The 27,951-nt window shown below is 44.8% G+C and overlaps 2 protein-coding genes across 5 annotated transcripts; one reads left to right on the forward strand and one right to left on the reverse strand.

Annotated features, from left to right (window-relative positions):
- On the reverse strand, positions 1–15,091 carry LOC114021948. The gene is made up of 13 exons (XM_043531546.1): positions 14,061–15,091; positions 13,153–13,290; positions 12,306–12,489; positions 9,675–9,922; positions 8,464–8,638; positions 7,276–7,376; positions 6,228–6,314; positions 5,360–5,464; positions 4,769–4,891; positions 4,503–4,667; positions 2,506–2,673; positions 1,664–1,824; positions 1–596 (listed from the first exon to the last, which is right to left on the reverse strand). The coding sequence occupies exons 1-13, from the start codon at positions 14,158–14,160 to the stop codon at positions 531–533; spliced, it is 1,821 nt and encodes a 606-aa protein (XP_043387481.1). The 5' UTR covers positions 14,161–15,091; the 3' UTR covers positions 1–530.
- CCDC27 (coiled-coil domain containing 27) lies at positions 15,053–27,607 on the forward strand. 4 transcript variants are annotated; one of them, XM_037881102.2, is made up of 12 exons: positions 15,053–15,086; positions 15,941–16,110; positions 16,876–17,005; positions 18,321–18,449; positions 19,043–19,185; positions 19,619–19,780; positions 22,881–23,097; positions 23,849–23,979; positions 24,154–24,231; positions 24,756–24,968; positions 25,819–25,923; positions 26,070–27,607. In XM_037881102.2, the coding sequence occupies exons 2-12, from the start codon at positions 15,970–15,972 to the stop codon at positions 26,205–26,207; spliced, it is 1,587 nt and encodes a 528-aa protein (XP_037737030.1). In that variant the 5' UTR covers positions 15,053–15,086; positions 15,941–15,969; the 3' UTR covers positions 26,208–27,607. The 4 variants fall into 4 exon arrangements, with proteins under 4 accessions (XP_037737030.1, XP_037737029.1, XP_043387486.1 ...); XM_043531551.1 differs by lacking the exon at positions 15,053–15,086 and adding an exon at positions 20,462–20,695 and having other exon boundaries at positions 15,970–16,110; XM_037881101.2 differs by having other exon boundaries at positions 15,056–15,086; positions 24,756–27,607.
- Positions 27,608–27,951: the final 344 nt, after the last annotated feature.

Raw genomic sequence — 27,951 nt, forward strand, 5'->3', positions numbered from 1 at the left:
AGAGGCTAGAGACACCATCCCTGCCCATGAAGCAGTGCCATAAATACAGTGTTAGTGACAGGGGTGTTTTATCATATCTGTAAATTCTGCAGACAGTATAGTGCTTTATGTCCCACTTCTCAAAAGGGTGCTTCTGGTTTCTCTGTCTGTCTTGGACCCTGGCATCCTTCCCCCATCCTTGGCTTCACTGTTTTTGCTTACCGGGGTTTAGCTTCTTATTCAAAGGCATAGTACAAGTTTCCCTATGCCTCGCAGCAAAAAAAGTAATTATGTAAGTCTTCATTTTGTGCCCAGCTTTTATTCTTCTCTATTAAAGTCATGAACACCATAGGCCTTAGCATTCAGTACACTACACTGGTTCCAACACCAATACTGTGTGTTTTCCAGTAAGTACTATGACTATAAGTTTTCTATTGAGGCAGGTTTCTTCTGGAACTTTTCAGTACAGCTGGACTTTTCAAAGGCATGTAAGTGAGTTAGAGGCCACTGAATTTCAATAGGTTTTCAGCACACTAACTTCCTTAGACTGATTACTGGATCAGTTTCCCTGGTATAATGGATTCAGATGGTCGCTTCAGGTATTTGCAAAAATCCTCCTAGAAATAAAACAGATAAGAGACAGACTATGTGGCAAGGATTGAATTTCTAATGCAGTATTCTTAGCATGCTGCAAAAGAAACATTTAGAAGAAAAACTTTATCAGGTCAAAAAGAAGAGGAGTACTTGTGGCACCTTAGAGACTAAACAAATTTATTTGAGCATAAGCTTTTGTGAGTTACAGCTCACTTCATCGGATGTATTCCACGAGTTTTTTCATGAAGATGATAGATTTCCACTCCATACGGCTAAATTCAGTGCCTTGCATAATGACAGGTTTCAGAGATGAAGTGAGCTGTAGCTCACGAAAGCTTATGCTCAAATAAATTTGTTAGTCTCTAAGGTGCCACAAGTACTCCTCTTCTTTTTGCGAATACAGACTAACACGGCTGCTACTCTGAAATTTATCAGGTCAGATTCTTCTTTAATATGTGCAGTTGGTCATCTTGAAATTTCTACATCTGAAACTTTAATTGACATCAATGGAATTTCGACTATCAAAACAAGCATAGTATAGGCAACTAAGATCCGCACTGTGAGTAATTCTGCCCTTTATGATGACTGAAGTAAAATTTAATAGAAATTAGATGTTAGTCATTATTTAAAAACGTGAGGTTGAATAAACAGAAAAATATAACATGCATAGAGTTCTACTGAAATGCATTATAAAGCAGACATTCTAGAAATGTCATTATCTTGTTTGCTTACATTAAGACCTGACAGTTCAAAAAAACCTTATAAAAGGCCTATTTCTGAGCGATCCTAAACAGCAGCAATTCCCTTTGGCTTCAACAGAAGAGTATCTCAGGATCAGGTTGATAGTGAGCTGCTAGGCTACAGTCAGAACAACCTTTCGGGGGGGGACTTCTCCCTTCATTCCTATTGATTGTTTGAGGAACTCTCCCATTCTTCTAATTCAAACCCATTTTGTCCATTTCAATAAGCATCTGAACTCTGGATGCTCCTCTGAACCTTCTTAAAGTTCTACCAACAGTGATAATAGATCTCTGTTTTCTTTCTGACAGGAATATTCTAAAATCCATTATCCTACAGATCTATGTCTTACTGGAAATCCACAAGAACCTTCCTCATATCCGTGTCCAGTGCAGTTCTTTCCCCCGTGCTCTGGGGCAGGATTATTGCATCGTCGAGATCGGCTCACCACGCCAAGGCCGCAAGAGATGGGGCAGGGAGTCCAGGATGCCCACGGAGACCACATCCCATCAACTGAGACAAAGAAAAGACAAGCATCATGACCAGTGCTTCTCTACTTCATTTCTTTTTAATTTCTACATGTTTCAGGCATTTATGTTCAGGAAAGATAACTTCAGATGGGCTGTTGCAAATTGGTCTTTTCATGCAAATTGGTCTTTTCATGCAAGCCACTGGCCACTTTTTCATCTGGCAGCATCATTATTATTCATAAAGTACTGGGCGGGTACATCACAGTTTACAAAACATGAAAAATGTAGTAGCCATGCCCTGAAGAACTTACAGTCCAATTTGAATAAAAACCATGGACCAGCAGTTAGCATGCAAGAAGCCACAGAGACTTTAACAGTGAGGGGAAAATGAACTAAAGTCTTCACAGAAAAGGGGTTTTAACGAGGGACTTGAAGAAGGAAATGGAGATTTGGTATGCAGGAAAAGGTGGTTGTTCTAAGCATCAAGGCATAAGGAAGATGTACACCTACTGATGGGAGGAGGAGACAAAGGGAGTAGTTAGGAGTGGGAGGCAGTGTAGGGTGAAATGGGAGCAGAGATGTGGTGGGAAGCAGAGCTCTGGGGATACTCCAATCTGGTACTGAAGCCCCTTTGACATTACTTATGCAACAGAATCTCTTTCTCAGTCTCATCTGCGTCTGATATTTTGGTGAAATATTACAGTATTCAAAATAACTACTGTACCTGGGCATTTGTTGTTGTTGCACACAGTGACTTCCTCCTTTAACCCAGCACAGGGCAAACCTCCTCTGGAAGGAGCAGGACTATTGCAAATCCGGATTCTTTTCCTGATTCCCAAACAGGTGTCAGAACACACTGACCAGGGTGACCATTCTGACCATTGGCCATTCACTAGAGAAATGAAACAGAAGCATTCTCATCTCTCTGAGCAAGGTGGCAGATCCATATTGATTCAGACTATTAGCAGCTATTTGTGTTGAATCTTGTCACATTCCATGAGGATACACTTCACTGAAAGGGATTCACATCATTGAGGATAATGGAAAATAATCATTAGGACGAGGATGTTGTCACAGAATAAATAGCACACTCTCTCTCTCAGCAGAAATGTCTCTGCTTTACCTTATGGATATATTTTTAGTGAAGCCCTGAACTCAGCTTTTACATTTACATTGTTCTAGAAGCAATGGGGCCACTGGGTATGCTCTGAGATAGACTCGCAGGATGTTAAAACATACCAACAATATCACCGTCATCACATGTTGATACATGTCGTGGCTCAGGACAGCTTATTTTGCTGGGCAAGCTCCTCCAAGTGACAGTCCTAATTGTGACAATCCATGCTGTCCTGTGACCACCTTCTACTCCACTGACATGATCTCTTCTTTCAAATGCAGGAGATGACATGTTATTTGATAGGTGCTGTCACAGGCTGGCTGGTCCTTTAAGGTTCAGCCAGTGACCTAACAACTAGCCCCCACTTGATGGTGATGTGAAAATAATTAATGATAATTAGTGACCCCCTGCTGTGAAAAGGTTAGGGCGGGAAGGCCTGGGAGAGAGAAGCAAAGAAGTCAGGCTGGAAGGCCCACACAAAGCAGGGTAGGCTCCTGTGGGGGAAGCCCTGAGCTAGGGCCCACAAGGGGCAGAGAGATCCCTAAGGGAAGCTACCAGAGTCCCCAGGGAGAGGAGGCAGCAGTGGGGGGATCCTGTGACAAAGCAGCAGCAGAAGAGGAACTGTGCAGGAGTAGAGTTGAGTTACTGGTTTATAGATTTAATTGGACTTTCATTTGGACCCCAGGCACCAGGGGGCGCTATCAATGATAAGTGTACCCCATTACAGGTGCCAACTAAGGGCCCACTTCACAGTTTTCCTGAACCTTGGGTAGCTGTTTTCCCCAATGCAAACTGCTACTACCATTCTCGCTTGGTAATATTTTATGCCCACTTTGCATTAATGGAAATGACTACACCAAAGCAGGTCATCAGCAGATCAAGCCCTAAGAATTCCTCTAACTTGTGGTCAACTAAAGAAGCATATAATACAAGGGATTGTCAGTGAGAAAGCTTCTATTACAGCCTGTCTTTTTATGGCTCCACTGCTGGAGAGAATGGCAAACCAGCTTTGAACAGGTTGAGTCCCTACTCCCATCCTCAACACAGCAAGCAGTTCCTGAGTTAGTATCCAAGCACTCTCTTCCTGGGCTTGGCTTTAGTGGAAATTCGAAAGCAATAACATAACCTCAATCTAAACTTTCCAAGCTTAGATGTTCTTTGGGCTTTCTTCCTCTGTACTAGTCCCCTGTGGCCAGAGACACCCTGTGAACCCCTTTATACACTGGTTGGAGTTTACTGCACCCACCTGCCAGTATGACTTAAGATTCAAGGTAATTACTATTAAGACAGGGTTTTTATGAGGGACACCTAGGGGAACTCAAGGAGTCCTACATTCCTGTACAAGGTCTTGGGGTCAGCCATCCTGTTATACCAACACAACTGATCATCATTTTGTGAGGACTCATGCTCTAGGGGATAGAAAACTGAAAAGCAGAGCTGCTGAGAGTAAATGAGATTCTCATTTAGTCTGTTTTGGAGCAGGACATCCCAATTTCTGGTTCCCATGCCAAACTGGCACAGTTTAGCTGACAAATGTTGCATAGGGAATTGAAATCATACAGCAATCTGTATGAGTTTGGAGAAATGAATGAGTTTGGACTCACTTGGGCATGGTTCTAGATTGGGACAAAGCTTGAGATCAGCAGAAGGTCCCTCACAACGCATTCCACTTTCCGGATGGGTGCACAAGCGGATCCGCATCTGGTTCTGGTATCCACATGTGACAGTACAGACCGACCACGGAGACCATGGGGACCATATGCTTTTTGCTGGGAGGACAAAGATGGAAACATCAGGATGAGAAACACATCCACGCCTCACCTCTTCCCAGTCACATGTAAGTAACCAACAGGTAATCTCGTCTCCTTACCTTTACAGTGAATGCCATCGCCAATGAACCCACTCTGACACACACAGAAATAGGAGCCAAGAGTATTCAGACAAGTAGCATCCTGATTACAGTTATGGATACCTCTTGCACACTCATCTATATCTAGAATGGAAATAAAAACACTAATTTTTCCATTTAAAATGCAGTTATACAGGATTCATGTAAATTACAGGTTTCTACAGCACAACAGTATCTTTATTCAGGACCATCGACATGAGGAAACAACCACAGATGTTGTTTTGCGTCTGTCTTGACCAAGGCTCCTTGGTAGGAATGGGACTTAATTTCCCTAGGCCTCCATCATTCCAAGCCATCTTAATAGGGCTCATTGCCAGGCCCTTTTTTGGCCTATCAAAAAGCAATTTCTGCACATTTCTTTGGTACCTGTAAATCACAACCACAGTCTTCTCTTTACCTGTTTAATTATACAGGCTTTGAAAAATGGACTTGCTTCTAAACTTACTGTTCAGAATGTATTAGCTGACAAGCTAACTCAGTTTAAAAAAAAACAAAACCCTCAAGTCTCAGAGCTCACATTTCCTTTACCTACACAGCTGTACAGTCCATCACCTTCGAATCCGTGTGGGCAACGACAAAAGTATGATCCATATCTATTGATACATTCAGCCTCGGGCAGGCACTTCATGGGCATCCCTTCCACACACTCATCTATATCTTCAAGCAGAAAGAAGTGTCAGAAGATAGTCAGAAGATGCCCAGAAGCATGAACTTGATTAATTCTCTATCTTAGGCTGTATAATTGAAAATAGTATTATTGGACCAAAGTGTGTCTTGTCCTTTTAAAAACTTCAGCCACTACCATTAACAGCATGGCAGAGAGGTGCTTTCTCATAGTGCATCTCACTATTGCACTGTAATCCTTTTTTGCATCTGCAATGTTTGCATATCAGACACTTAAAAATCACAGTAAAACAGAATTTGAGCCAGCCATAGAAGGGAATGTTGACTAAACCCATCCTTTCTGGAATTAACCTTGAATTTCCTTCACAAGCTGCATGGCACAGCGTGAAGATGTTTTTAACAAAACTCATTGTTATATCTAATGAGTGATTAATCTTATTCTGATCCTCACCTTGAGGCAACCCTTTAGAAAGGCTACACTATTTTTGCAATAGCAGCTTAAAACACTAGCAAAAATCATTAAAATGTGCAATGTTAGGGTCATTACTGAAGAATTCTATGATATTTTTATAACACATTCTGAAATGTATGTCTGGGACTTGACACCCTCCTCTCCTGTCTTTTATTCTTTTCAATGAGGCAAGCCGCATTTTGATGTCACATGTGAATCCTTTACATGGATATATAAGGCATTGAATGGCTGCAGCAGTATCACAAATGCTTCAGTCTCTTCTATGTTAAGTTATGCTTACATTATGAGAAAATGCTCCAGGAAGCAAAGTGTATGAATATTTACCAATACAGTGTACGCCATTTCCCTCAAATCCCGGGTTACAGTGGCAATTCTTTTCATTCCGAGTTCCATTGCACATTTTACTAATATCTGGGAGGGAAAAATGCACATGTGACACAAACGAACAGGAGACTGGCCAAAGTAAAGTAATTGATCCATTTAATCATTTCATGTTATTCAAGTCAAAAAGACATAGTTGCCCTTTATAGTAAACACAATAGGTGTTGGTTCATTCACAGACTCAGATTTTAAGGCCAGAAGGGACGATTAGCTCATCTAGACTGACTTCTTGTCTTGCACAGGCCACAGAATTTTACCCAGTTACACTTGCATTGAGCCCAATAACTTGTGCTTGACTAAAGTCTAAAGCAAATCTCCCAGAAAGGCATCTGGTCTTGAGGTAAAGTCATTAAGAAATAGAGAATTCGCCACTTTTGTTGGTAGTTTGTGCCAATAGTTAATCACCCTCACTGTTAAAAATGTGTGCCTTGTTTCTAATTTCAATTTATCATGCCTTTAATTTCCAGTCATTGGCTTTTCTTGTGCTTTTTTCTGCTAGGTTAAAGAGCTGGTGTATTTTCCTTGTAAAGGTATGTGTATTCTGCAGCGAAGTCACCTCTCAGTCTTCTTGATGAAAAACTAAACAGATCATATTCTTAACTTAATTGTAAGGAATCTACTCCAGCCCTCAAATTATTTTTGCGACTCTTTTTCTGCACCCTCTCCAATTTTTCAGCATCCTTTTAAAAATGTGGAAAACCTTGTTCATTAAAAGCTTTGGTGAACAGTTAATTGAACTCATGTTAAAAGGATACTGTCAAGCAGAAGTGACCTATATATGTATTTGCATATAAAGTAATAATTTAAATAAAAAGTGGTCTTACCAAAGCTAATATTAATAGAATATTTTAATGATTTTTAAAAAAAATATTGCATTGGCTGATTTGGTTGTATTGAATATCTAAGTAAAAAGGTAGAGATGACATGGAAGTCAAATCCTGATGAAACCATACTAAGGATAATGCACCACAAATTTAAAAACACTCAGTACCCTTCTTTATGAAGAAGAGCCTCTGGGCTACCATAACCCTTCCAGGAACATCAGGGGTGAAATCATAGACAAGAGCTCGGATGTAACCAAATTCATTATTCCTGAGAGAAGGTAAAACAGAAAGGAAATGAGAATCCTCGATTTCCCACTCAGGTTTTCTACTGAAGGTTGCTTTACAGTACTCAAGACTTCACTCTGGGGACAGGTTTCCTACTGGATGAGCAGGGAAGGAGATTAGAACTCAGACATTTTGTTGATTTTGTCTCCCCTCAGACCACAGGCAACTGGAGGCTAGCTTAGGAAGAGAAGGGGGAGAGTACTCAAGAGGGAAGAAATAGAAGGAACGGGGAAGTAGAGGTGATAGGAGATGAGGGGATTAAAATGCAGAGATCCACTCTGTTTTATGACAGCTGCAGAACCCCTGGATGGCTATTTTTCTTATGGACTCAGTTCACAGTTGCTTTGTATTTCTACTCCCTCTCTAAATCTATTTCTATTCCTAATCATTTAAGAAATAATATTTTTACAGCAAAGTATGAAGAGCACCACTAAGTGATGATAATCCCAACAGTCCATGTGCCTTATTCTCTGCTCCTTGTGGATTCTTGTCCCATATTGGTGTGCATATGAGGGTGGGGTGGGGGGGAATATGATAGAGGTTATAAAATCAGGAATGGTGTGGAGAAAGTGAATAAGGTAGTGTTATTTATCCTTTCATATAACACACAAACCAGGGATCATGCAATGAAATTAATAGGCATAAGGTTTAAAACAAACATAAGGAAGTACTTCTTCACACAATGCACAGTCAACCTGTGGAACTCCTTGCCAGGGGATGTTACGAAGGCCAAAATATAGGTGATTCAAAAGAAAATTAGATAAGTTCAGGGAGGATAGGTCCATCAATGGCTATTTGCCAAGATGATCAGGTATGCAATCCCATGCTCTGGATGTGCCTGAACCTCTGACTGCCAGAAGCTGGGAATGGAATGGATCACTCAGATTGCCCTGTTCTGTTCATTCCCTCTGAAGCATCTGGCATGGGCCACTGTCAAAAAACAGGATACTGGGCTAGATGGACCATTGGTCCGACCCAGGATGGTCATTCTTATGAAGGTGCATTACTCCTGAGCACTGAGAAGGAAACAGGAGTTTACAGGCTGAAAGTACAGCAGATTACAAGCATACTTTACTCCTTTGATCTCAATCCCCTCAGTCCCATTGGCCAGCACAACAGCATTGGTATCAAACAGTGTCATGAGCGAAGGCTCCTTGGTCCACTTTACAAAGCTGGAAGGAGACACCTGAAGATACTGAGGCAGCTGGATGGTAACAGTGTCTCCTTCTAGAAACTGTCCAAGCTCTAAAAGACAAATGCAAAACCAGAGAACAAGATCAATAAACATTTACGATGGCTCCTAAAAAACCCCCAAACTTTCATTGGTTCTAAAAGCATTCTACCAATAAATCATGCCAAGTATGCCTCAAGCAAAGTAACAATCAACTAAATGAAATGTCTTAGATTTATGCTCTAGTCAAAGTGCGATAAATATCTCCATGAGGTTGGAGATAAATATATGCAAAGATCCTGGAGACAGTATTTTGTCAGTGTTCATTGGCAGATTCTGTGTGTGCCAGCTGTACTTTGATCTTTAATGATCAGTACCATACAAGCATCTAAGCAGAGTGTTATGGAGGAAGCCAATTTTTTTATAATGTGTCCTTGCACAAGCACTCAGGGGGCTGTAGAAAGAATTAGAAAATAATCATATTAATAAGCAACATGAAATTAACATCATATAATGCAATATAAAAGCAAAACCACATGCAGTAAATGTAAATCTGATTTAAACTCCTCCCTCAAATATCAGGTCTCTCTGGATATGAAAGTCTAAAATCAACATTGAATGAAGAATACAACAGAATAAATGGGCATAGCTATAAATAGGGTGCTACCTTCACAGAAAGAGGTACAGTTTACTATTTCTTTATAGGTGAGAAACAGTCCTACAGACAGCCTCTGAAGGTGATTACAGAAGAAAAAAGGGTCTGTTCGTTTACTAAGAAGTCTCATGAAATGCAGGATGGCTGGTGATCCCAAACACAAAAGGCTTAGCTCAAGAGCATGCCACCCTTTATGTTTCATCGGCTGGGTGTTAGTACAGGTCAGCCGTTTCTGATAAAATGGGCCCTGATATGGATGAACACCCGTGGGCCAGTCCATTCTCATTTAAGGGGATGTTTACAGATGTAATGGTCACTGCAAAGCACCAGGCATGTTTCTGGTTTTACAAAAATGATAACCAGCTTTGTCTTATTTGACAAAGATTTCCACACTGACCCTTACAGCATGGCAAAGTTTTCTAATGTTAACAGTGGTAGCAGTTTCCATTTCTTACCTATTGGCATTCTTTCTAGGACGAAAAAGTACCTCAAGTGGGAAGGGTTTAATATCTGAAAGTCTGTGAAATCATACGCTTCAATGTTTGCCTGTTTATCAGGCAAGGCTTTTGCTTGGATTTCAGCCCAGAACATGTTTGGGTAAAAATCATCCTCATCAATAGAAAACAGCTTCAGAGACAGACTGCTGTTGGCCAGAGCCATCTTTGGGGACAGGTTAGCAGCTGGTGTCAATCTCCTTCGATAACTGCAAAGAAACAGTCCTTGTAACCAAATGGGATTTTTTTTGGCTAAAATCAATTGTAGGATCAGTGTAATACTGGATACACTCTATATTTGAGGGTGACTATCCCAGGCTGAGGGGAATAGAAATGATGACTGGTCTTTTCCAGATCTTTGCCAAGCCATATGGTACCCTCAGTGTTTGGCAATTCTCATTGACACCAATGGAAGCCCCTCACACAGAATGCAAGGAATGCATGTGGGTTAGATCCTCTGTACAATATGATAGAGGGCAGACCAGGTGTAACTGGGGGTAGGCCAGGGCCACATCAGGAACATGGGGAAATGAAGAAGAATAACATGCTCTGGTGAACCTGGCCAGCAGAGTGGCTTCTTAGGGACATTCTTCACTGATGTAACTTAACTATCTAACTTGTGCTGGAGGCCAGTTGCCCTCTCCCCAATATCACTGGAGGGTAAAGGTGGTATGAAGCTATCTGTGTGTTTCTCCCTCACCCCCACATTCAAAAAAAATCCTATTCCACCAAGCCTGGGGACCTGGCCAAGTATATATAAAGGTGTACTAGTAACAAGTCCTCCCACAAACACATTTCTACAGTGATCAGTAATGGTGCTCTGAACAAATGGCTGGCCACCCTAAATGATAACAGACTCTGTTTATCTCTAAGGTGCCACAAGTCCTCCTTTTCTTTTTGCGAATACAGACTAACACGGCTGCTACTCTGACGGCTGCAGATAAACACTCTTTAAAAGATCTCTAAACTTATACTTAGGAACTTCAAATACAGGATTGTTACGTACTAGCTGTTCTCAGCCTCACTCACTACATAAACTACTCACACCAATGACTGATAGCAATTTAAGTGAGACAAGGTGGGTGAGGTACTATCTTTTATTATTACCTCACCCAGCCTGTCTCTCTAATAGCCTGGGACCCACAGGGCTACAATACTTCATGCACCAATTTAAGTAACACTCACGTGCCCTCTAGTGTTGAAAGTGGTATTGCAATGAGATTAAAAATCAATCAGAATTCAAGGTGAAATTCTCTCCTATGCAAAGGGCCAACCCAAGGCCTAGGCACTATCTAAATCCCACATAAATCCAGTTTGGAGGATTTACAGGGGACTTAAGGGGCTGACAGATTTTGTGGCTCTCTTCTATGCAGGCGTTAATTTCCCCCTGTGTTATCAAGAAGCAGTTCAGTTCAAGCTTTGCCAAGGTTCAGGCAAGTGGTTATAAAAATTGCTAAACTCAGTGTCCTGAATCTGCTTGTTAAGCAATCCACAGTGGAATACTGCAGCCTTCAGCTAACGGGTGAGAAGAGTGGTATAGCTAATGGGGACTGAGGAAGAAACAAAATGTTATAAGGCCCTTCCCCCCAAAAATATATGTTCTAGAGGGTTCCCCTAATTATTATGACATTTGCCAGATACATGCAATGCTTCCAGGCTTCTGTGCAGAAACCTTCCTCTTAGGGAAGCTGCTAGTTCTATGAGGAGAAGAACTCAAGGTGTTGGAGAGCAGAAGCTCACTAATTCTGAAATGAACGAGGTGCAAGCGGACTCACCAATTCAGTTTTCCTTCCTACTTCTAAAAAAAAAAAAAAAAAAAGTTTATAAGGCCTGCTCAGCTACTTCAGCCATGGTCTGGAGCATGGAATTAACTATAAACTAAGATAAGATCTGAAATAGGTTTCCAAGGGAGGTTGTGGAATCCCTATCGTTGAAGGTTTTAATAACAAGTTACACAAACCCTTGCCAGGGATCACAGCTGCCAACTTTCCCAAGCACCAGGGTGTGTGTGTGCGCTCAACCCCTGGCTCTGTCCCAGGCTCTGCCCCCACTTCACCCCTTTCCCCAAGGCCCTACCCTTGCCCCATCTCTTCCTGCCCACTCCCCCGAGAGCGTGCGTCTTCCCTTCTTCCTCCCAGCCTCCAGCATGCTGCAAAACAGCTGTTCATGGCGGGCGGGAGGCACTGATCTGTGCGGCCTGCCAGCAGGCAGGAGGCACTGAGGCCTTGGAGGGGAGCTGATGGCGGGCTGCTGGTGGATGCTCAGCACCCACCATTCCCCACCCCCATGGGTAATCCAGCCCCAGAGCACCCATAGAGTCAGCACCTATGCCAGGGATCGTCTAGGTTTACTTGGCTTTGCCATGGCACAGGGGGCTGAATTAAATAATCTCTCAAAGTCCTTTCCAGCTATACATTGCTGTGATTGTTTCTTATTTTATCCAGGCTGGTCCCCAGCATACCTAACAATGACATCACCATCTGTAAAAATAGATAATTTCCTGTAAGAATGCATCAGATCATGCTTATATTACACATATTATAGGCTTGTAATATCCATAATGGTGTAGAATCTGCACTATTCTAAATATACCTGTGGAACTGGGGTCCTTGGGCAGAGTAGAATTTGTACCATTTTATCATAGATGGCTGGTGGTTCCCAGAAAGAGAGACTCTGAAAGTGACTTTTCTTCCAGTCATCACTTTGATAAGACAAACCTGCTCTCCAAAGCCGTCACAAGCAGATTTATTGAAAACAGTTATGCTGTCAGCAGGCTCTAGAAAAGGATAAACAAAGATCTTTGTCTGTCTTTAGAATCATGGCAAGCAGCATTAACCTGCTCTTGTTTATTACTGTTATCTTAGTGAATCAGTACTGGTAGAAGATGTCAAAAATCAATCTCCATTTCAGCCATATTGCCTGGGTAATTCCGCTGCTGCTGCTCTCTGGACACAGAAAATTACACACACAGGAAGCTCCACAAAGGTCTGACCAATTTCCCTCTTACAATAGCAGCATCAGCAGTTACCTCCAGGCACAGATAGCCCATAGGGGGCAGTTGTTCATATTTGGATGGACATGGACTGGTCTGTCCTTGTTAAGGCTTGTCCTAGTCTACATTTTACAGTACAGCACTTTGCTTACCGACAATAATACTATAATACTTTGTGCATCTTTAGTCCTTTCCATGGAAGGATCTCAATGCATTTAATAAGCTCCAATTAATTGCTATAGGACCCTTGTAAGATAAATAAGCATTATTATACTGATATATAGATAAGTCAACTGAGGCACATGGAGGTAATGTAACTCGCTCAAGGTGAGTCACTGGCAAAGCAGAGAAAAGAATTCAAGAGACCTGACTCCTGATCCACACTTCCTCCTGCTGAAAGGAAGTCCCCTAAACATGCTGTCAGAATTAGCCTAAGATGTCACTTGCCTTGACAGTAATTAGTGCCGTCACCCTCATATCCTGGCAGACACTGACAATAGAAATAGGTTGTCACTTCATCCAGCTGACAAATTGCCTTTGGATGACACTGAATTCCCCTTGTACTGCATTCCTGCTTGTATGGATCTGGAAAGAAAGACTGTTTACAGCACATAGAATCATAAAAATGTAGGGCTGGATGGGACCTCAAGAGGTCATCTGGTCCACCTTTCCCCTCCCCCAACCCACCCCTGTTCATCAATAGTATGCAAAGCTGATAGAATGATATAATCAAGAAGTCCCAGAAGGCCTGATCCATTGACATTAATGGAGAAACTCCAACTGCCTTCAGTGGGCTTTGGAGGAGGTCAATAATGCTTGGGAGAGCCACAGATCCAAGTCTGGAAACAGAATCTCCAGCACAAATTGATAATTTAATTATCTTTTAAATAGAGTTAATCCAGAAATATATTTTTGTTTCTTTGCAGAAATTAAAGTAATTTGAAACTGAACAAAATCTAGATTCCTGATGAAAAACAAATTGTATTTGAATTAATATGATCAGCATTTTCCATTTGCGTGTGAAATCTTCATATAAGGCTGTGTTATCAGGGGACACATTTTAACAGCCTTTGGACAAAGATTTTTGCTCTCTGGAAATCTAGCAGTTCAGCAAGAGCGTTCACACAGCTTCGTAGTAAAATGCCACCACCCGATTCTAATTTAGCATTCATGGCATATCAATAATCGCTGACACAGGACAGATTTTTAGGCAATGTTTCAAATATACTTTTGACTCTAGGCTTCTAGATTCACCCAGGATTATGCTTTAAGTCGGAGTAGGAAAGACCCTGAACTTTATCCAGGGTGGGAGCTGAGAATTTATGTTTTACTTCCGCGGCTAATTAACAACGCACCCTGGGTTTTGCTCTGAAGCTGGGTGGCTAATAACGGCAGGAGGAGGATCCACTTGCCCAGCATTTTCAGTTCACTCGCTGCTTGGTCTGAATCTCCCATCTCGCCGCTGCTGGCGGCATCAGACGGTCCCCAGGGGCGAGGCTCCGAGCCCGCGGCGGGGAGCCGCCCAGCGAGCCATCGGGGCCCGGAAAGCGCCGCGCCCAGGCCCGCGGCCGCCCGGTAGCTGTGGCGGAGGGAGGGGCGGTTTCCGTTCAGAACGTCCCGAGGGTTCGGATTCCAGGCGGCCGCCGCCGGCGCGGAGCCGGGCCGGGCGAGCCCCGCCAAGAGCTGTCCTGGCGCTCGGGTGCTGAAGCGGCCCCCGGCGCATCCCAGAGGCACCGGCCGCGCCCCGGCCGCGCCCCGCGAGCTCCCTCCCGCTGCTCCCGCCGGGGTCCGGCTCTTTACAAGCAACGCGTCCCGCCGGCTCGGAGCTCGCGGGGCCCCCCTGGGCGCTGCTCGCGGGGCCCGGCTGGCGGCGGCTGCAGCGCCCGGCCGGGACGACGGAAGGGGCGGGCCGGGGCGGCTGCTAGCCCCCTGCACCGAGCTGGGGGGGGGGGTCACAGGTGGCCTCAGGAAGCCACTTGCGGGGGGGGAGGGGGGACGCAAGGTCAGTTCCCCACCCCCTCGGCCCCGGGGGCGGGAAAGGGGGCTACGGGCTCGCCCCTCTCTCAGCAGGGGGCGGTAACCCTTGGGCGCCCCCCCCGATGCAGCCGGGCCGCCTGGGGAGCTCCGGAGCAGGGAGCCCGCATGGCCCGCGCCGGCCGCCAGGGGCGCGCTCGGCGGCCCCGTTTCGCCCCCCGCCCGCGCCCTCGGCCGGTGGCTTAGCAACAGCCGTCCACAGGCCGGGCGCCTGCCCCGCCCCGCGGCTCGCCGTTCCCTCCGCTCATTGGTCACCGCCCCTGTCCGTCCCGCCTCGGGGCTGGTCAGGCTCCCCCAGGCCAAGCGGCTGGTTGAGAGGCCACCGCTGGGTGCAGGGGCCGCAGCGGGTGAGGAGCCCCCAGCGGCCCCCCCCAGCCAGCCCTCAACCCCCCCTCCCTGCCCCCAGCTCCCTCCACTCCCTCCCCCTAAACCAGCCCCCCCAGTCCCTGGCCCCCCAACCCCTAAACCAGCCCCCTCTTCCCCCAGCCCCCCCCCGCCCCCAGCCAGCCCCCAACCCCCTCTTCTCCCCAGCTCCCTCCACTCCCTCCCCGTAAGCCAGCCTCCCCCAGTCCCTGGCCCCCCAACCCCTAAACCAGCCCTCCTCCCCCCAGCCCCTAAACCAGCTCCCTGCTCCCCCCAGCCCCCCTCCAGTCCCTGGCCCCACTCTTCTGCTTCCCCTGGCCCCACAACCCCTAAGCCAGCCCTCCTTCCTCCTGCTCCCAGCCCCCTCCATTCCCTGCCCCCAGCCCCTAAGACAGCCCCCCCCCGTCCCTGGCCCCCCAACCCCTAAACCAGCCTCCTGCTCCCCAATCCCTGACTCAGTCCTCTTCCCTCCTGCCCCCAGCCCTTAAACCAGCCCTCCTCCCTCCTGCTCCCAGCCCCTAAGCCAGCTCCCTGCTCCCCCCAGCCCCTGTCCAGTCCCTGGCCCCACTTTCCTGTTTCCCCTGGCTCTCCCAACCCCTAAGCCAGCCCTCCTTCCTCCTGTTCCCCACAGCCCAGACCCTCAACCCCATAGGGCTGGTGTTGCCCTGAAAGTCCCTCTCTGCCTCTGCCACTGCCGGGGGGGGGGCAGGCCCCCCAGTTTGAAAACCTTGGATTGAAACTTATCAGGAACACAAATGAGGAAATGTGATCTGTAAAATTATAGGCCTTTTAACCCAGCAGGCTCCCGTTAATTCTCCCCCTCTCCATTTTGTGAAAGGCTGAGATTGGTGAAACACGATTAGAGAGATGAACTTGATGACGAAGGGTTTCAGCGAGCTCCAGGAATTAAGCAGCCGAAGGCAACAGACACCAGTATGGAAGCTTCCCAGCGGTAGATCCACGCTGAGTAAATCGGCTCAAGCAGTCAGACGCTACTATGAGAATCAAGTATTTAATATGCTGCTATTTTAATCACATTTTAGACATGATAAAATGGGATTTGATTTGGGAAGCAAAGGGTTATGAGGGGCTGCCTTGCTAGCACTATACACCTTCTGGGAAGTACTCAGCACCTTGCAGGTTGGCATTTTGGGCAGCAGCTTCTTTCAGGCTTAAGCTCCAAAGAAAGGAAAATCCCATTAAATAGAATGGATTCTGCACACCGCAGGAGCCAGTCATATGCCATTTGCTTATCCACAAAATATTGGGGCCTCTCAAGGCAAGTGCAGCAAAGGCCAGCTGTCGTATGCAGGTAATGGCAAGAAGTGGATTTTCATCCCTCCTGTGCAATTTCAATGCTTTGTTTATCAGTAAAATCATAATCCCACCCCCAGGATTAATGCTGACAGTTCCAAAAGGGGTTAGGCACACAGTTTCAAGGGGATTTGGGCATTTAATTCCCTTGAAAATCTTAGCTGAAAGGAAGTGGGAGAAAGGAATTTTAGCATTTGATGAAGGCTTTCTTTGTGAGGGTCTGATGCTGCAGTGAACTCAGTGCCTCCTGTGACATGCTGAGCCCCCTCTATTCCCACCAACTTCAAAATGGAGTTGAGGATACTTTGCAGATCAGGCTCTGACCTTGAGCTGCCTATCATTGCTGGTTGTCACATCACAGAATGGATTTACACCTACATTCCTGCCAACCTACAATTAAAAAGCACTTTTTGAATAAGACACATCCAGTTAATGGTCTAATTTCCTCCTATTTGCCAGGCTGATATCAAACGTGCTGGCTTCTTTGAGTCAGAGTATGAGCCCCAGGTGGAAGAATTACAGAGATCTTTTCTAATGCGCCCTGGATGTCCTAGATTTAGTAACAGAGCAACTTCAACATCCCAGCTCGGTAAGGCTCACAAGGAAGATCAGCAACCCCCTCAATACCCTAGCCTGTAATATATTAAGCTATTTCTCCCACACAATAGCCCTTATTTCCCCAGTACTCCTGTTTAAGTTCTACAAATTGTTTCCCCATTCATTCGTCAAATTGCAGGTAGCCAGAGTACTGATGATTCCCTCTGCATGACTTTCACATGTAATATGGATCTTGCACTTGACGAGTATGTATTTGCTAGTAGGGGCTTTCGACAGTATCATTTATTTAGCATTTCCTCAATGCTACCACAAAGTTAAAAAAGAAAAGCCTAGCTGGTAGTAAGTGAAAAACCCAAAGGCAAGTGTACATGATCCAAGAAGGAGGAGGCCAAGACCACGCAAACAAAAAAACATCCTGCCATTCAGAGGGCCTCCAGACCACCACCAGCCATCTAGAGTTCCTGCTTCTTTTATTGTTCTAGGAGGCAGGCAAGCTGGCTCCTTTTCCCTTTGACAGCAGGTCAGGGAAGAAACAATTTAACCAAGTTCATAAGGCCCTTACCTCAGAGGGTTGAGTCAGAGCATATAATCAGAACACAAAGTCTCTAAGGCCTAGGTCAGGCTGGTGACCAATGGGATGGTTGAACCACTATCACCAGCACCACTTCTGGTTCCTTTCTCTCTTACTTGGCTGCTTTTCCCTGTTTATAAATAGCCCCAGGGCGGGGCAGGGTGCTTCTTGATTGCACCCGGGCTGTTTAGGCTGTAAACTTCACACTGTCTCTTGAAGGGGTAGTCGCAGAGTAGGGTAGTCCTACTGAGAGGAGTTTTTCCCTATGTCCCGAACACCACCCCCATTTTTCAGGCTAAGGAACCTTTGGATTTATGCTGGGCTGTGACAGTTTTATGCTGAACAGAGTTTCAGAACTAGTTTCTGGATGCTCTGGTGGTCCCTTTTAGCCTTAACCTCTGTGACTGAAGACAGATTTTTCCTTATTCAGAAGGACGAGGTGACTCAGATCTCAGCCCCTTTCATTCTATCATAAGTTTGTGTTACCATGACCATGTAAATCTACCTGGATATTAAAAGTGATAGGTTCCTCACATACCTGAACAAGGAATTCAGTATAAATGTTTAATATTTAAATCAGTCTGTCTCATTTTGCATAAAACCCACATTCTCTTCACTTCTCTGAAACTGGTAAGAGTTTCAACGCTTTGGCTTATACCTCTGTCACGTTAAAGTGCCGACAATCTGGAATACCTCAAATGGATATTTTTCCTTGCCAAAAACAAAAAAGAAAAACCACTTAGCAGTAACCAGAATTTTTTTTTTTTAAACACAGAAAGTACTTTAGAAGACATTCCTGATTTGCGCTATAATTTCAGTACCATCAGTCTGTCCTCCCAACTCAGCTTTGAAGAGTGGAGTGCTGCCTTTCAGAACACACATTCATTAGAATCAGTCACCAAAGGTAAGGGTAAGGGGATGACTGTGAAGAGTGTGCATGTGTGTTTTCCCAGGAGGGTAAAAATCAGCTGTGAAATTGGTGTGTTTGCAAGTTAGCGCATTACACTGCTCTAGGAAACACCACTGGACTTGCCTTGGTTGCTCTTTTTAACCAGTTGGTGGCATGACATGATCTCCAAGCTGTATACTCCATAGAGCAACCTGCACCATGTAGTAGAAGTGCTGCCTGTGGTCCTTCAGGGTCCCTGTTCCAGTCTAGGTGTGGTTATACGCAGAACACAGGGCACATACAAGTCCAGCCATAAGTTGGAGGATTTTGCTGATCAAGGTTGTAGCCAGAAGTTTGAACAAGACACAACTCCCTTTTGAAGTCTATCCATTGCAGGCTGGGTCACTGCTTTTAATTCAATATGGTAAATAATCATTTCTGAGGAGTTTTTTAAATGGTACAGTCAGTGGAACCCAAAGTGCTGAGGTTAGTAATCAAGATTTGCTGCCAGAAGAAATAAGTTTGACAGAACAAATATGTTTTTCCAAGACTCTGGTTGCTATTTAGATAAATGCTCTTTCCACTATTCCCCTCTCCCCCACCCCCAGAAGCTGGCCAGCTCCCACACAGTAGAAGTCTCACTGGACTCTCTAAGTGGAAGAGTTTCACAGAAGGAATGGTTTCACCTGAACAACAAAGAGGACCTAGAGAGAGTAAAATCCCATGGTACATTGATGTAATCCGTGAGAAGGTAAGAAAATGTTGCTATAATACTTCAAAAAGAAGAAGAGACCACACACATAGTTAATTGCAAAGTGATCCAGCTAGAAAATTAACTTTCTAAGGGTGTGATGTAAATTACGTTAATAATATAATTGTATTTGGATAAATGGATTCAAAGGATCTCAAAGTTCTTTTTCAAAACAACTTGAAGTGCAGGAAAGAAGGGAAAGCAAATAGAGGAGAATGGCAGTAAGTCCACGTAAAATAAGAAAGAACCTAGGAGTTCTGGGTCCTAGTCCCTCAGACTAGATGCCATTAAATTCCCTACAGATGGGCAGATATTGAAATACAGTACATCATCCCCTCGCATGCCATTCATCCATCTTTTTCTTGCCCACCAATATCCCATCAAACCTAAGATGCATTGTTTGCGTGAACAGTATGCCTGTTTCTATTCCCAGGAACGATGCTTGTTGATGATGGGAGAAGAGATTATTCGTCTTTCAAGATGTGAGGAGGAATGTGCAAGGAAGGATGATGCAATCTCTATCCTTAGAGATGAGATGGAGAATCTGAAGAAGCATCTGGAGCTGCTCAGGAGGGAAAGTGTCATCACAAACGAGGTGACTTACACTCATTTTCTCTGTATGAAATGAAGCACACATTTAAGACAGACCTCATAGTCAGAGACAAAATGGCTATCAGCAGTGGCCATCACTAGAGGAAAAGCTGATGGTGATGACCCTTGCGATCCCTTCTGATCCTATGATGTAAGCAGATAGGGGATTTCCTCAAACAGGTGTGCGCGCGCGTGCGCACACACACACACACACACACACACACACACACACACACACACCCGACTGAGGAAGTGAGTTTCAAAATAAAAGCTATTTAAGGCCCTCCTTGTGCTCTGAATTCACTAGTAGTACAGTGAGAGGGAAGAGCATTCTGGGTAATTATATGCAAATGAGACACACACCCCCAGCAGTCCCATTTTGATTATGAGCCTCATAAGGGATATAATAAAGCTACTGACTATCACTGTGCCAGTCGATGGCAATCTGAAGCAGAATGGAATGCTGGGAGTGCTCATCTGTGCATCATTTTCTAAACACGTTATCAGCTTCCCCAGAACCATTGTGGAGGCCTAGCACTAAGAATTCACTGACAAGGTGAGGTATATTTGTGGTTACTGCACCAAGCTCTTTCCTTTATGTGCTGCAAGCTAGGAGTGTGGAAAGCAGCTTCCTACTTTTAGCTTCCTAGGTAGTTTTCCTCATACTAAAAATTTTCCCTTGCAGAAAGATGCAGCCTCAGAACCTGTAGCTGACGACAGAAAGACAAAGATGGCTAGGCTAAGCAGCTCAGTGCAGGATGGCTTAGGACAAAGCAGCACTAGAGAAGATTTGAGAGAGGAGGTGGCATGCTTAAAATTAAAACTAAGCTACTCTGATAAAATGCTGGACTCCAAGATTGCTAGCCTGTCTGAGTCCTTGATGAAAGACCAGGAGGAACTATGGCAACTGGAAAAGGAGGTGAAAGAGGATCTACACTAGTCCAGATATGGCAAAAGAAACTGGCAGTAGAATGAGAAGAGTCTCTGCTATTACGTGCTTTTCACACTGCTGCTAAATGTGTCCTTTAGTGACTGCATCCCCTAGATCAGTGCTACTCAAAGTGGTGGTCCGTGGACCGGTGCCGGTCCACGAGCCATCAGCTGCTGGTCTGGGCGCACATTGGAAAAAAAATTGCTGGTCCCCCACATCAGATAGCTTGAGAAGCACTGCTCTAGATCAGCATTTCTCAAATGCAAACACCGTGGTTGCATGCGACCACCAGGGGCTTTTCCTGTGGCCACAGCCTCTTGGGCAGTGATTCGGGGGGATGGGGCAGCAAGGAGGGGTTGGGTCCTGCCCCCCTCTTGAGCCACAAATGTCAAAGAAGCAGACAGCCGGTGTGAGTTCCCCACCTTCCTGGGGGTGGTGGGGCTCAGGCTTCCGGCTTCAGCCCTGGTTTGGTGGGCGGCAGGCTCTGGCCTCATGGTGGTGGGCTCTGGCCACAGGCTCTGACCATGGGGCTTTGGGCTCTGGCTGCACAGCTGCGGGCTCCATTCTCTGGCTGCTGGGCTTCAGGTTCCAGTGGCTGGGCTTCAGACTCACCCCCCTTTTATCGCCCCTGGCCCCTCACCCATCCACCCCCATCACCCTGGCCCCCACTGCCTCCATACCCACCTCCCCATCCAAGGCTTAATTTGTCCCCCCAGCTTGCCAGGACTGAGTAAGTCTGCTCTGAAAAGTGATATCTGCATGTTTGTTAATATCACTTTTCACTGCCTCCCAGCTAGATAACAAATCTCTGCTGTGAAAAAGTGATCTTAAGAAACATACAAATATTACTTTTCACAGAAGGCTTTAGACTAGTTAGCAAGTCTAAAACCAAACAAACCTGCAACCAAAAAAGCAAAAGAAACAACAACAAAGACAAGAACATGCAAAGCATCTTATTTGTGTTTTTATTCCGTTTAGGTCCAGTAAAGAATAGAGACAACTGTGTGTTGTTATTATTGAGTCTGCAAAAATACCCCTACATAAATAAATTACACTGATTGGACCTGTATATGTGCATATGTATTTGTTTTTCCTAAAGTTAATTAAGTATTTTAGGAAAAATTGTCAAAGCGGCCATCAGCAAGAGACTTGGTGGCCGCACTCTGAGGTCACCCAAAAATTTGTTGCGAGAACCCCTGCTCTAGATTTCCCTCTCTCCCCCAACCCCTTTGGGTCTCTGATTTGCAGACTTGGGAAAGTGTATACTGAAAACCAAAGCATTTAGAACCATCATTATAAAGAAAAACTTAGGTTAACATCTCTGGGCCAAATTCTGCTTTCAGTTACATCAGTGTAAATTAAGGTACATCTACAACAAGATAAATTCTTATAATTTAATCCCCCTTCCCGGGTCCACTGCTGTGAAGATTCCAGGGAAATTGTCTAACCACAGGAGCCAAAGAGATCAGTGTGGACGAATCCTAAAATAAATTAATCCTCCTAATTGTGCAGAGGGGGTCTATAAACAAACAAACAAACATACATATAACCACACGGATCCAAAAAGGTGCTCCAATGTAGCACATTTCAAATGCTCATGTATAAAAGTGACAAATATTCAGAATCTTCTTCTCTTGTAGTATCTTGGAGATGTTGCCTGGCTTTGGGTCAAGTTCACAGTCAGTGGATTTGGTGTCTGTTTGCATTTGGACCAAATTAGGCAGGAAGGCAGCCCAATAATGAACTTCCGGAAATCTTGCTCCAGGTCTGCGTGGGTTTTTGGGTTGTGCCTCCAGAAGCATGTTTTTTTAATATCTAGACATTGTGAGGTCCCCAGATGCTCCAGTGCTGGACCCAATAGATGCTTTTAGATGAAGAAGAACAGGAAGCAGAGCTGTCCAAAAGCTGAAAAGGGAACTAGTAATTAAGCTGCAGCAGTTACTGAGTCATTTTCTTAAGCCGGTGTCAATGTTTCACCATACATTATATTATTCCATTTGTAAGGTATCTGGCTCAGGGTTGGAGGTGCCCTAAATGCAACTCCAGAACTAGACTCTCGTCCCTCCAATGTTCAGCTCCAGAAATGGAGCCTGATAGGACTAAAGCCAATCTCTACCGAAGGCTGCATTTTGCTTCAGCTTTCAAAATTCTTCCTGTCCTTTTGTCCTTACAGTATTCAGAAATGCAGCAAAAGGGCTTGAGACAGGAGGACATGGAAAAAGAGCTTCTCAGTGGTACAGAGATTGAAGTGGCTTCTGAAGAGGAGGAGGAGAATGAGGCAGAGGCAGAAGAGAAAGCATCCCTGATCAAGCTCAAAGAATTCCAGCAAATGAACCAAGAACTCTGTAAAGAACTGGAAAAAGCAAAGATGAACTATGACATGGCCACAGGTACCAGGACTGGCATAGGGGGAACACAAAAGGGCTAAAGACCAGAGAGTATCTGAAATTTTAGTGGCTCGATCCCAAACTCTTCCCCTGTTCTGTGAACAATTTGTATGCTGGTTATGGGGAGCAAGAGGAAGTCATAATTGTGGCTTAGTTCCCTCTGTCTAGGAAGGATCTACATTAGATCTTCACTGAGAGTCTGCAGCTTCTATTCCCTCTGCAGTTTTAAAGGTAGCTTCCCCACAACAGCAGCTACTTTTCCCTTACAGCTTGCCTGGTAAAGATGCCTATTACCAACCAAGGGCAGATTCTACTTCAAAGTGCCTGGTAAAGTTTGGACTGCTAAACAATGCGGGTGCTAATCAAGAGCAGCTTTTGAACAAAGAGGAGCAGCCCTGTCTAGCTAGCAGCACTTTGGGAACTCTGTGACGTGTCCAGCTTCTGTCGCTAGCCTGGAGGGAGCTTCTGCATGTCAGACCATTTCTAAGTCTTTGGACTCTTGCACAAGATGAATTTGGCTGGCATTAAGAAATGGACACTTCAATTCAGTGATGCGATAAAGTATCGTTCAGCTGACGTGTTAACCCTCACTGTACTTCTGTAGTGACTGTAGTTCTAAGAACTTATGTCCACAACCAGATGACTTTTGGATCATGGAATAAAATGACTGGCCCCTTTTTCATCACTTGAGGGAGGTTTCCTGAGGGCTTTAACAGGGATTCAGTTGGTTCAGAACTCTACTCTGATTATACAGGTACCATCACTTCCTTGCAAAGGCAGCTGGCTTTCCAGGAGTCACAGCTGCGGAGAACTGAGTCTGAAAAGGAATTGCTACAGAAGGAGCTTAGAGAACGGGGAAATCAACTACAAGCTATGTCTGCCAAGGTACAATCACTAAGAGCACAACACAGTCCATTGGCCACCATTGGGTAGTGTGGGAAACTGGGAATTTATTCTTTGTGAGACTTGTTTTTATTCTTTTTTAACAAGTCAGGAAATCATGATTCTGTGACCTGTAGTAATGGGGATGATGTGTTAACTGGAGCTTTTTCCTCTCAGTTTTCCAGCCTTCGAGAAGAACGGAAGTGTGAAGAAATGATGGGAATAATAGAGAGAGAAAATTACAAACTCCGACAGGTGACTCATTGGTGCAAAATCCTGTGCTCAGTTACAGCAGTCAACACCCTAATTCTCCCTGCTGTGCATCTCTTAGGCCTGGGCCTGTATAAATTAAACAGAACAATACCATTTTGTGAGCACCTTGTGCTCCTTTAGGTCCTTTCCTGCTCTCTCTCCAAATCCTGCACTGATGTCCTGTGTCTTTCAGTCTAGTTATTCGCAACAGTAAACCCATCCATGTCCTCCCTAGTTTTGCAGGGGAGTCTGTCCCATGAAAATCAGAGATGGGATAGCCCTGGCATATTTTGTTTCTCAATACACTTTATTGCTCAGTTTAATTTTTCTAACGAGCCTGAATTGATGAAAAAGGGAACAAACCTGTTTTAATGGCTCTTAATTAGAATAATTATTGAATACTATAGGTAAACCTGGCGGGGGGGGACAAAGTCCCAAACCAGTAAGGTTACTGGGCACTGACATATGCCAATGTTTGAGTAAGGCAGCTTTCTCCTTCATTCCTCCTGAACTGCGTTTCTCCTCAGGACATTGTGGAACAAGAATCCAAACTGGATGAGAAAAACAAACTGATTGATGATTTGCAGAGCAAGATCAACCAGCTCCAGGCAGAGGTTATGGTAGCCCAGCACCATGTGCAGAAGCAGCTGTGTGACCAAAGTGAGATGCAGAGCCAAGTCGAGGCCTTGAAGCACACTGAGCAGCAGGCCAAAGTTGCACTGGAGTGCATCAGTGCCAGGGTAAAGACAGCCTCCTTCACTGCGGGCCTCTCCCCTGAGGGAGGGACTCCAGCTAACGAGAACAAAGGCCCCAGTTTAGTCAGGGCCATCCTTAGACACAATCACTGGGTGGACTGCATGGGACTCCCTTTGGCACCTCAGCTCCAGCAGCTGGAATGGAGGGTCTGGCAGTTCACAGTCCACTTGCTCCCCAAACTTTCCCGGGCGGCTTGGGCTCCTGTGCTTGCCAGGGGCTTTTGTTTCAGTTATGGGTCTTATGGGATACCAAGAAAAAGAGACACCGAGGTTTCAGAGCAGAATAGTTACAATGCCAAACTTCTTTCTGAATTTTATCCCACAGCCTCCCAACCCATCTGGGGATTCCCCCTCTCTCAAATACAGCAATAGGCTAAACAGCCATCATGGGAAGACATTTCTCCAGATTTATTCTTAAAGGGCCATATTCAGACCTGCTGCAAGCAGGTGCAACTCCATCCAACGTCAGGTCAGATTTGCTTACGTTACTAATTCAGAGACACACGTTGCCACTAGGTGTCTGTGTGGGGCTTCTGGTGAAGCCATCTAGAATTGCATATACTCAGCCCAGGGCAGAATTTCACAGAATTTCAGTCCTGCCCTTTGCTGGTGTCCTGGGGACATTCAGAGACATGAGAACCCGTCAGAAATGCCAGCTGTCATATCAACCCTCTTGTTGGCATATCTTAAAAGCAAGGGTTGCTTCAAATTCTCCCTCTAGTGAGAGAAGGTCTTTGCTTGTGTCAAACAGTATCCCTCTTTAATTGGAGGAAACCTGGTTAACTCTTCAGCCTAAACTAAGGTAGGTTTTTTTTTTTCCTTTTTAAAATCAAAGTTTGAAAGATTTCGAAGCAAAATAATTCAGGCGACATACAGCACTGCAGGCGCCAAATCCCCCCAAGCTGAAATTAGCGATGAGGAGGCACTAGAGGCTATGCAGGTATGTGATTCAGTGTGGAATGATGCTTCTGCTTGGACCCCTGAGCTGGGGACCTGCAGAGAGGTGAGGGGAGAAGGAAAAATTTAACGATCCTATCACCTCCACGGCTAATGCTGGATTCTCCTGTGAATGTGTCTGATTTCCAGAGAATAATTAGTGAGCGGCTGGATTTTCATCAGATGCTGAAACAGAAGGGTGTGAAGGTCCCGTCTCTCTTCAGCACTGAGCCAGCAAATCTGTCCTCTCCTAATTCTAAGACCAACAAAAAGAGTCCTGTGAAATAGGGCCTTGTGCGCTGAGAGCTGATTCCTGCAGCTGAGTCACAAGAGTCAGAAAGGCCCTTTCCCCTGAGGTTCTTTCCTGGTTGCATTTTGGTTTGTTCTCTGGTGTTTTGTTTTTTATTGACAAATTAAACAATTAAATCGGACTTCAACTGCATTCTGTTAAGCCAGCTGATCTCTAATTAGTCTACACTGTTGTCTCATAATTGGAGTTGAGGACTGGAATCAGCACTCAATTTGCCATAAATCACTTAGTCTCTCGGATTTTCCATCTGTAGAACAATCTCCGCCTCACAGAGTTAGGGTGTGAGAGTTAATGTGAGTTTGCAAAGTGCTTTGGGGGTCCTTGGATAAGAGGAGCTAGAAAATGAAAATGATTCCCTTTGTGGGCACACCACCTGCTTTGGCCAGGTTATCCTATTGCTGCTCATCGTGCTCCTTTTAAACACAGGGTGTAGGCATAATCACTGGCTCACCAAGCTTCTCTGGCCTGAAACAAGCAGGCCTTCCAAACTTTCCAGATTCTAGCAATCACATCCAGGTCATCTCTGAGCATATTGTACAACAGGATGGTTCCCACCCACTGCTAGATATCACTAGCGCTGGCAATCTAAGCTTTAGTAATCAGTCTCCCCTTTCCCAACCTTAATGCTAAGCCACTGTGCCAGGCTCTCATACAGTGTCACTGCCAACCTCCCATTCAGCTGTGCACCCTCTAACCCACCATGGAGTTTGGACTGCTGCAAAGCCAGCTTTTATTTCAGGTTAGCTGAAACCTGTTCCTTATCGACTTAAACTGAACCAGAATAAGCCATTCTTTTTTCTGAAATAAGTGTCAACACAGGAGTTTGCATTGACTTAACTAAACTGGTTTAAATTCACATCTTTAGTTAAACCAGAGCAACCCACCATGTAGACAAGCCTGAAATGTCTTTACAAACCTAAATATCCTAGTGAGGTTTTAGGTCCAGATTCTGAGACTGGTCTCCGTTTTAGTGGACACAAGTTGCGGATAATAGATTTATGGGTATAACTGGGAACTTAGACATCTACAGGGCCTAAAATGCCAGCACAAATAATTGCCGATGAAAAATTGTCCTTGCAGTTTGGTTCCTGCAAGACTGAGACTCAGGGCTGGGCTGAAAATCTGGCCCTTAAAATGTTAGTGTTCAGTTTTCCTCTGCAATAAACACAGTAGGTGGTGTGTGTTCCTGGGTCCCCATTTCAAATGTCATGGCCAAATTACTTTAACCCTCTAGCGGTGAAGTAATCACCTTAGTAAGGCCTGGTCTAGAGTCTCTTATCTCTGGTATGAAATTAAAGTATCAGTTCAAGATAAGGAACATGGACCAAGCTGTGCATTTTAAAGTGTGGTTCTTAAGGGTAAAAATGATGCCTCCTTACTCGGCTAATCTGCCTGTGCTTATTCAATCATGTCTGCTGATTTCACGGGCTAAAATTAGGTTGCACTTTTTAGCTCTATAGCACTCATACAGCTTTGAGAGCGGGACCTGGATTCTATTCTGGCTCATGTTCCCTTAGCAGAATTATTAATTGAGTTCCCATTGCAAAATCTTTTTTGTCAGTGATGTGTGAGCCATAGAAAACCAGCTTGATTTTCAGAGACCAAGACAAGTTTGCAGTGCTGGTGATTAGAAAAATAAAATCTTTTGGATTGCAAAGTGAGCATAACTGAGCGACAAACATGGAACCCCACTCTGTTATTTCTACAGAGTCACTTTTCAAC

This window comes from Chelonia mydas, chromosome 18, assembly GCF_015237465.2.
Source record: "Chelonia mydas isolate rCheMyd1 chromosome 18, rCheMyd1.pri.v2, whole genome shotgun sequence".
In the NCBI taxonomy this organism is placed as follows: Eukaryota; Metazoa; Chordata; order Testudines; family Cheloniidae; genus Chelonia; species Chelonia mydas.

What these genes read in the sequence shown, in the direction of transcription:
- CCDC27 (XM_043531551.1), top strand. Translation starts at nt 15,970, where the DNA reads ATGAACTTGATGACGAAGGGTTTCAGCGAGCTCCAGGAATTAAGCAGC. An exon ending in TATGGCAACTGGAAAAGGAG is followed by an intron (nt 20,696 to 22,880) that starts GTGAAAGAGGAT and finishes TTGTCCTTACAG; the next exon opens with TATTCAGAAATGCAGCAAAA. An exon ending in AGGCACTAGAGGCTATGCAG is followed by an intron (nt 25,924 to 26,069) that starts GTATGTGATTCA and finishes TCTGATTTCCAG; the next exon opens with AGAATAATTAGTGAGCGGCT.
- LOC114021948 (XM_043531546.1), bottom strand. Translation starts at nt 14,160, where the DNA reads ATGGGAGATTCAGACCAAGCAGCGAGTGAACTGAAAATGCTGGGCAAG. An exon ending in ATTGAGATCAAAGGAGTAAA is followed by an intron (nt 7,377 to 8,463) that starts GTATGCTTGTAA and finishes ACCTTCTCTCAG; the next exon opens with GAATAATGAATTTGGTTACA. An exon ending in TTGCCCACACGGATTCGAAG is followed by an intron (nt 4,892 to 5,359) that starts GTGATGGACTGT and finishes TTTCCATTCTAG; the next exon opens with ATATAGATGAGTGTGCAAGA.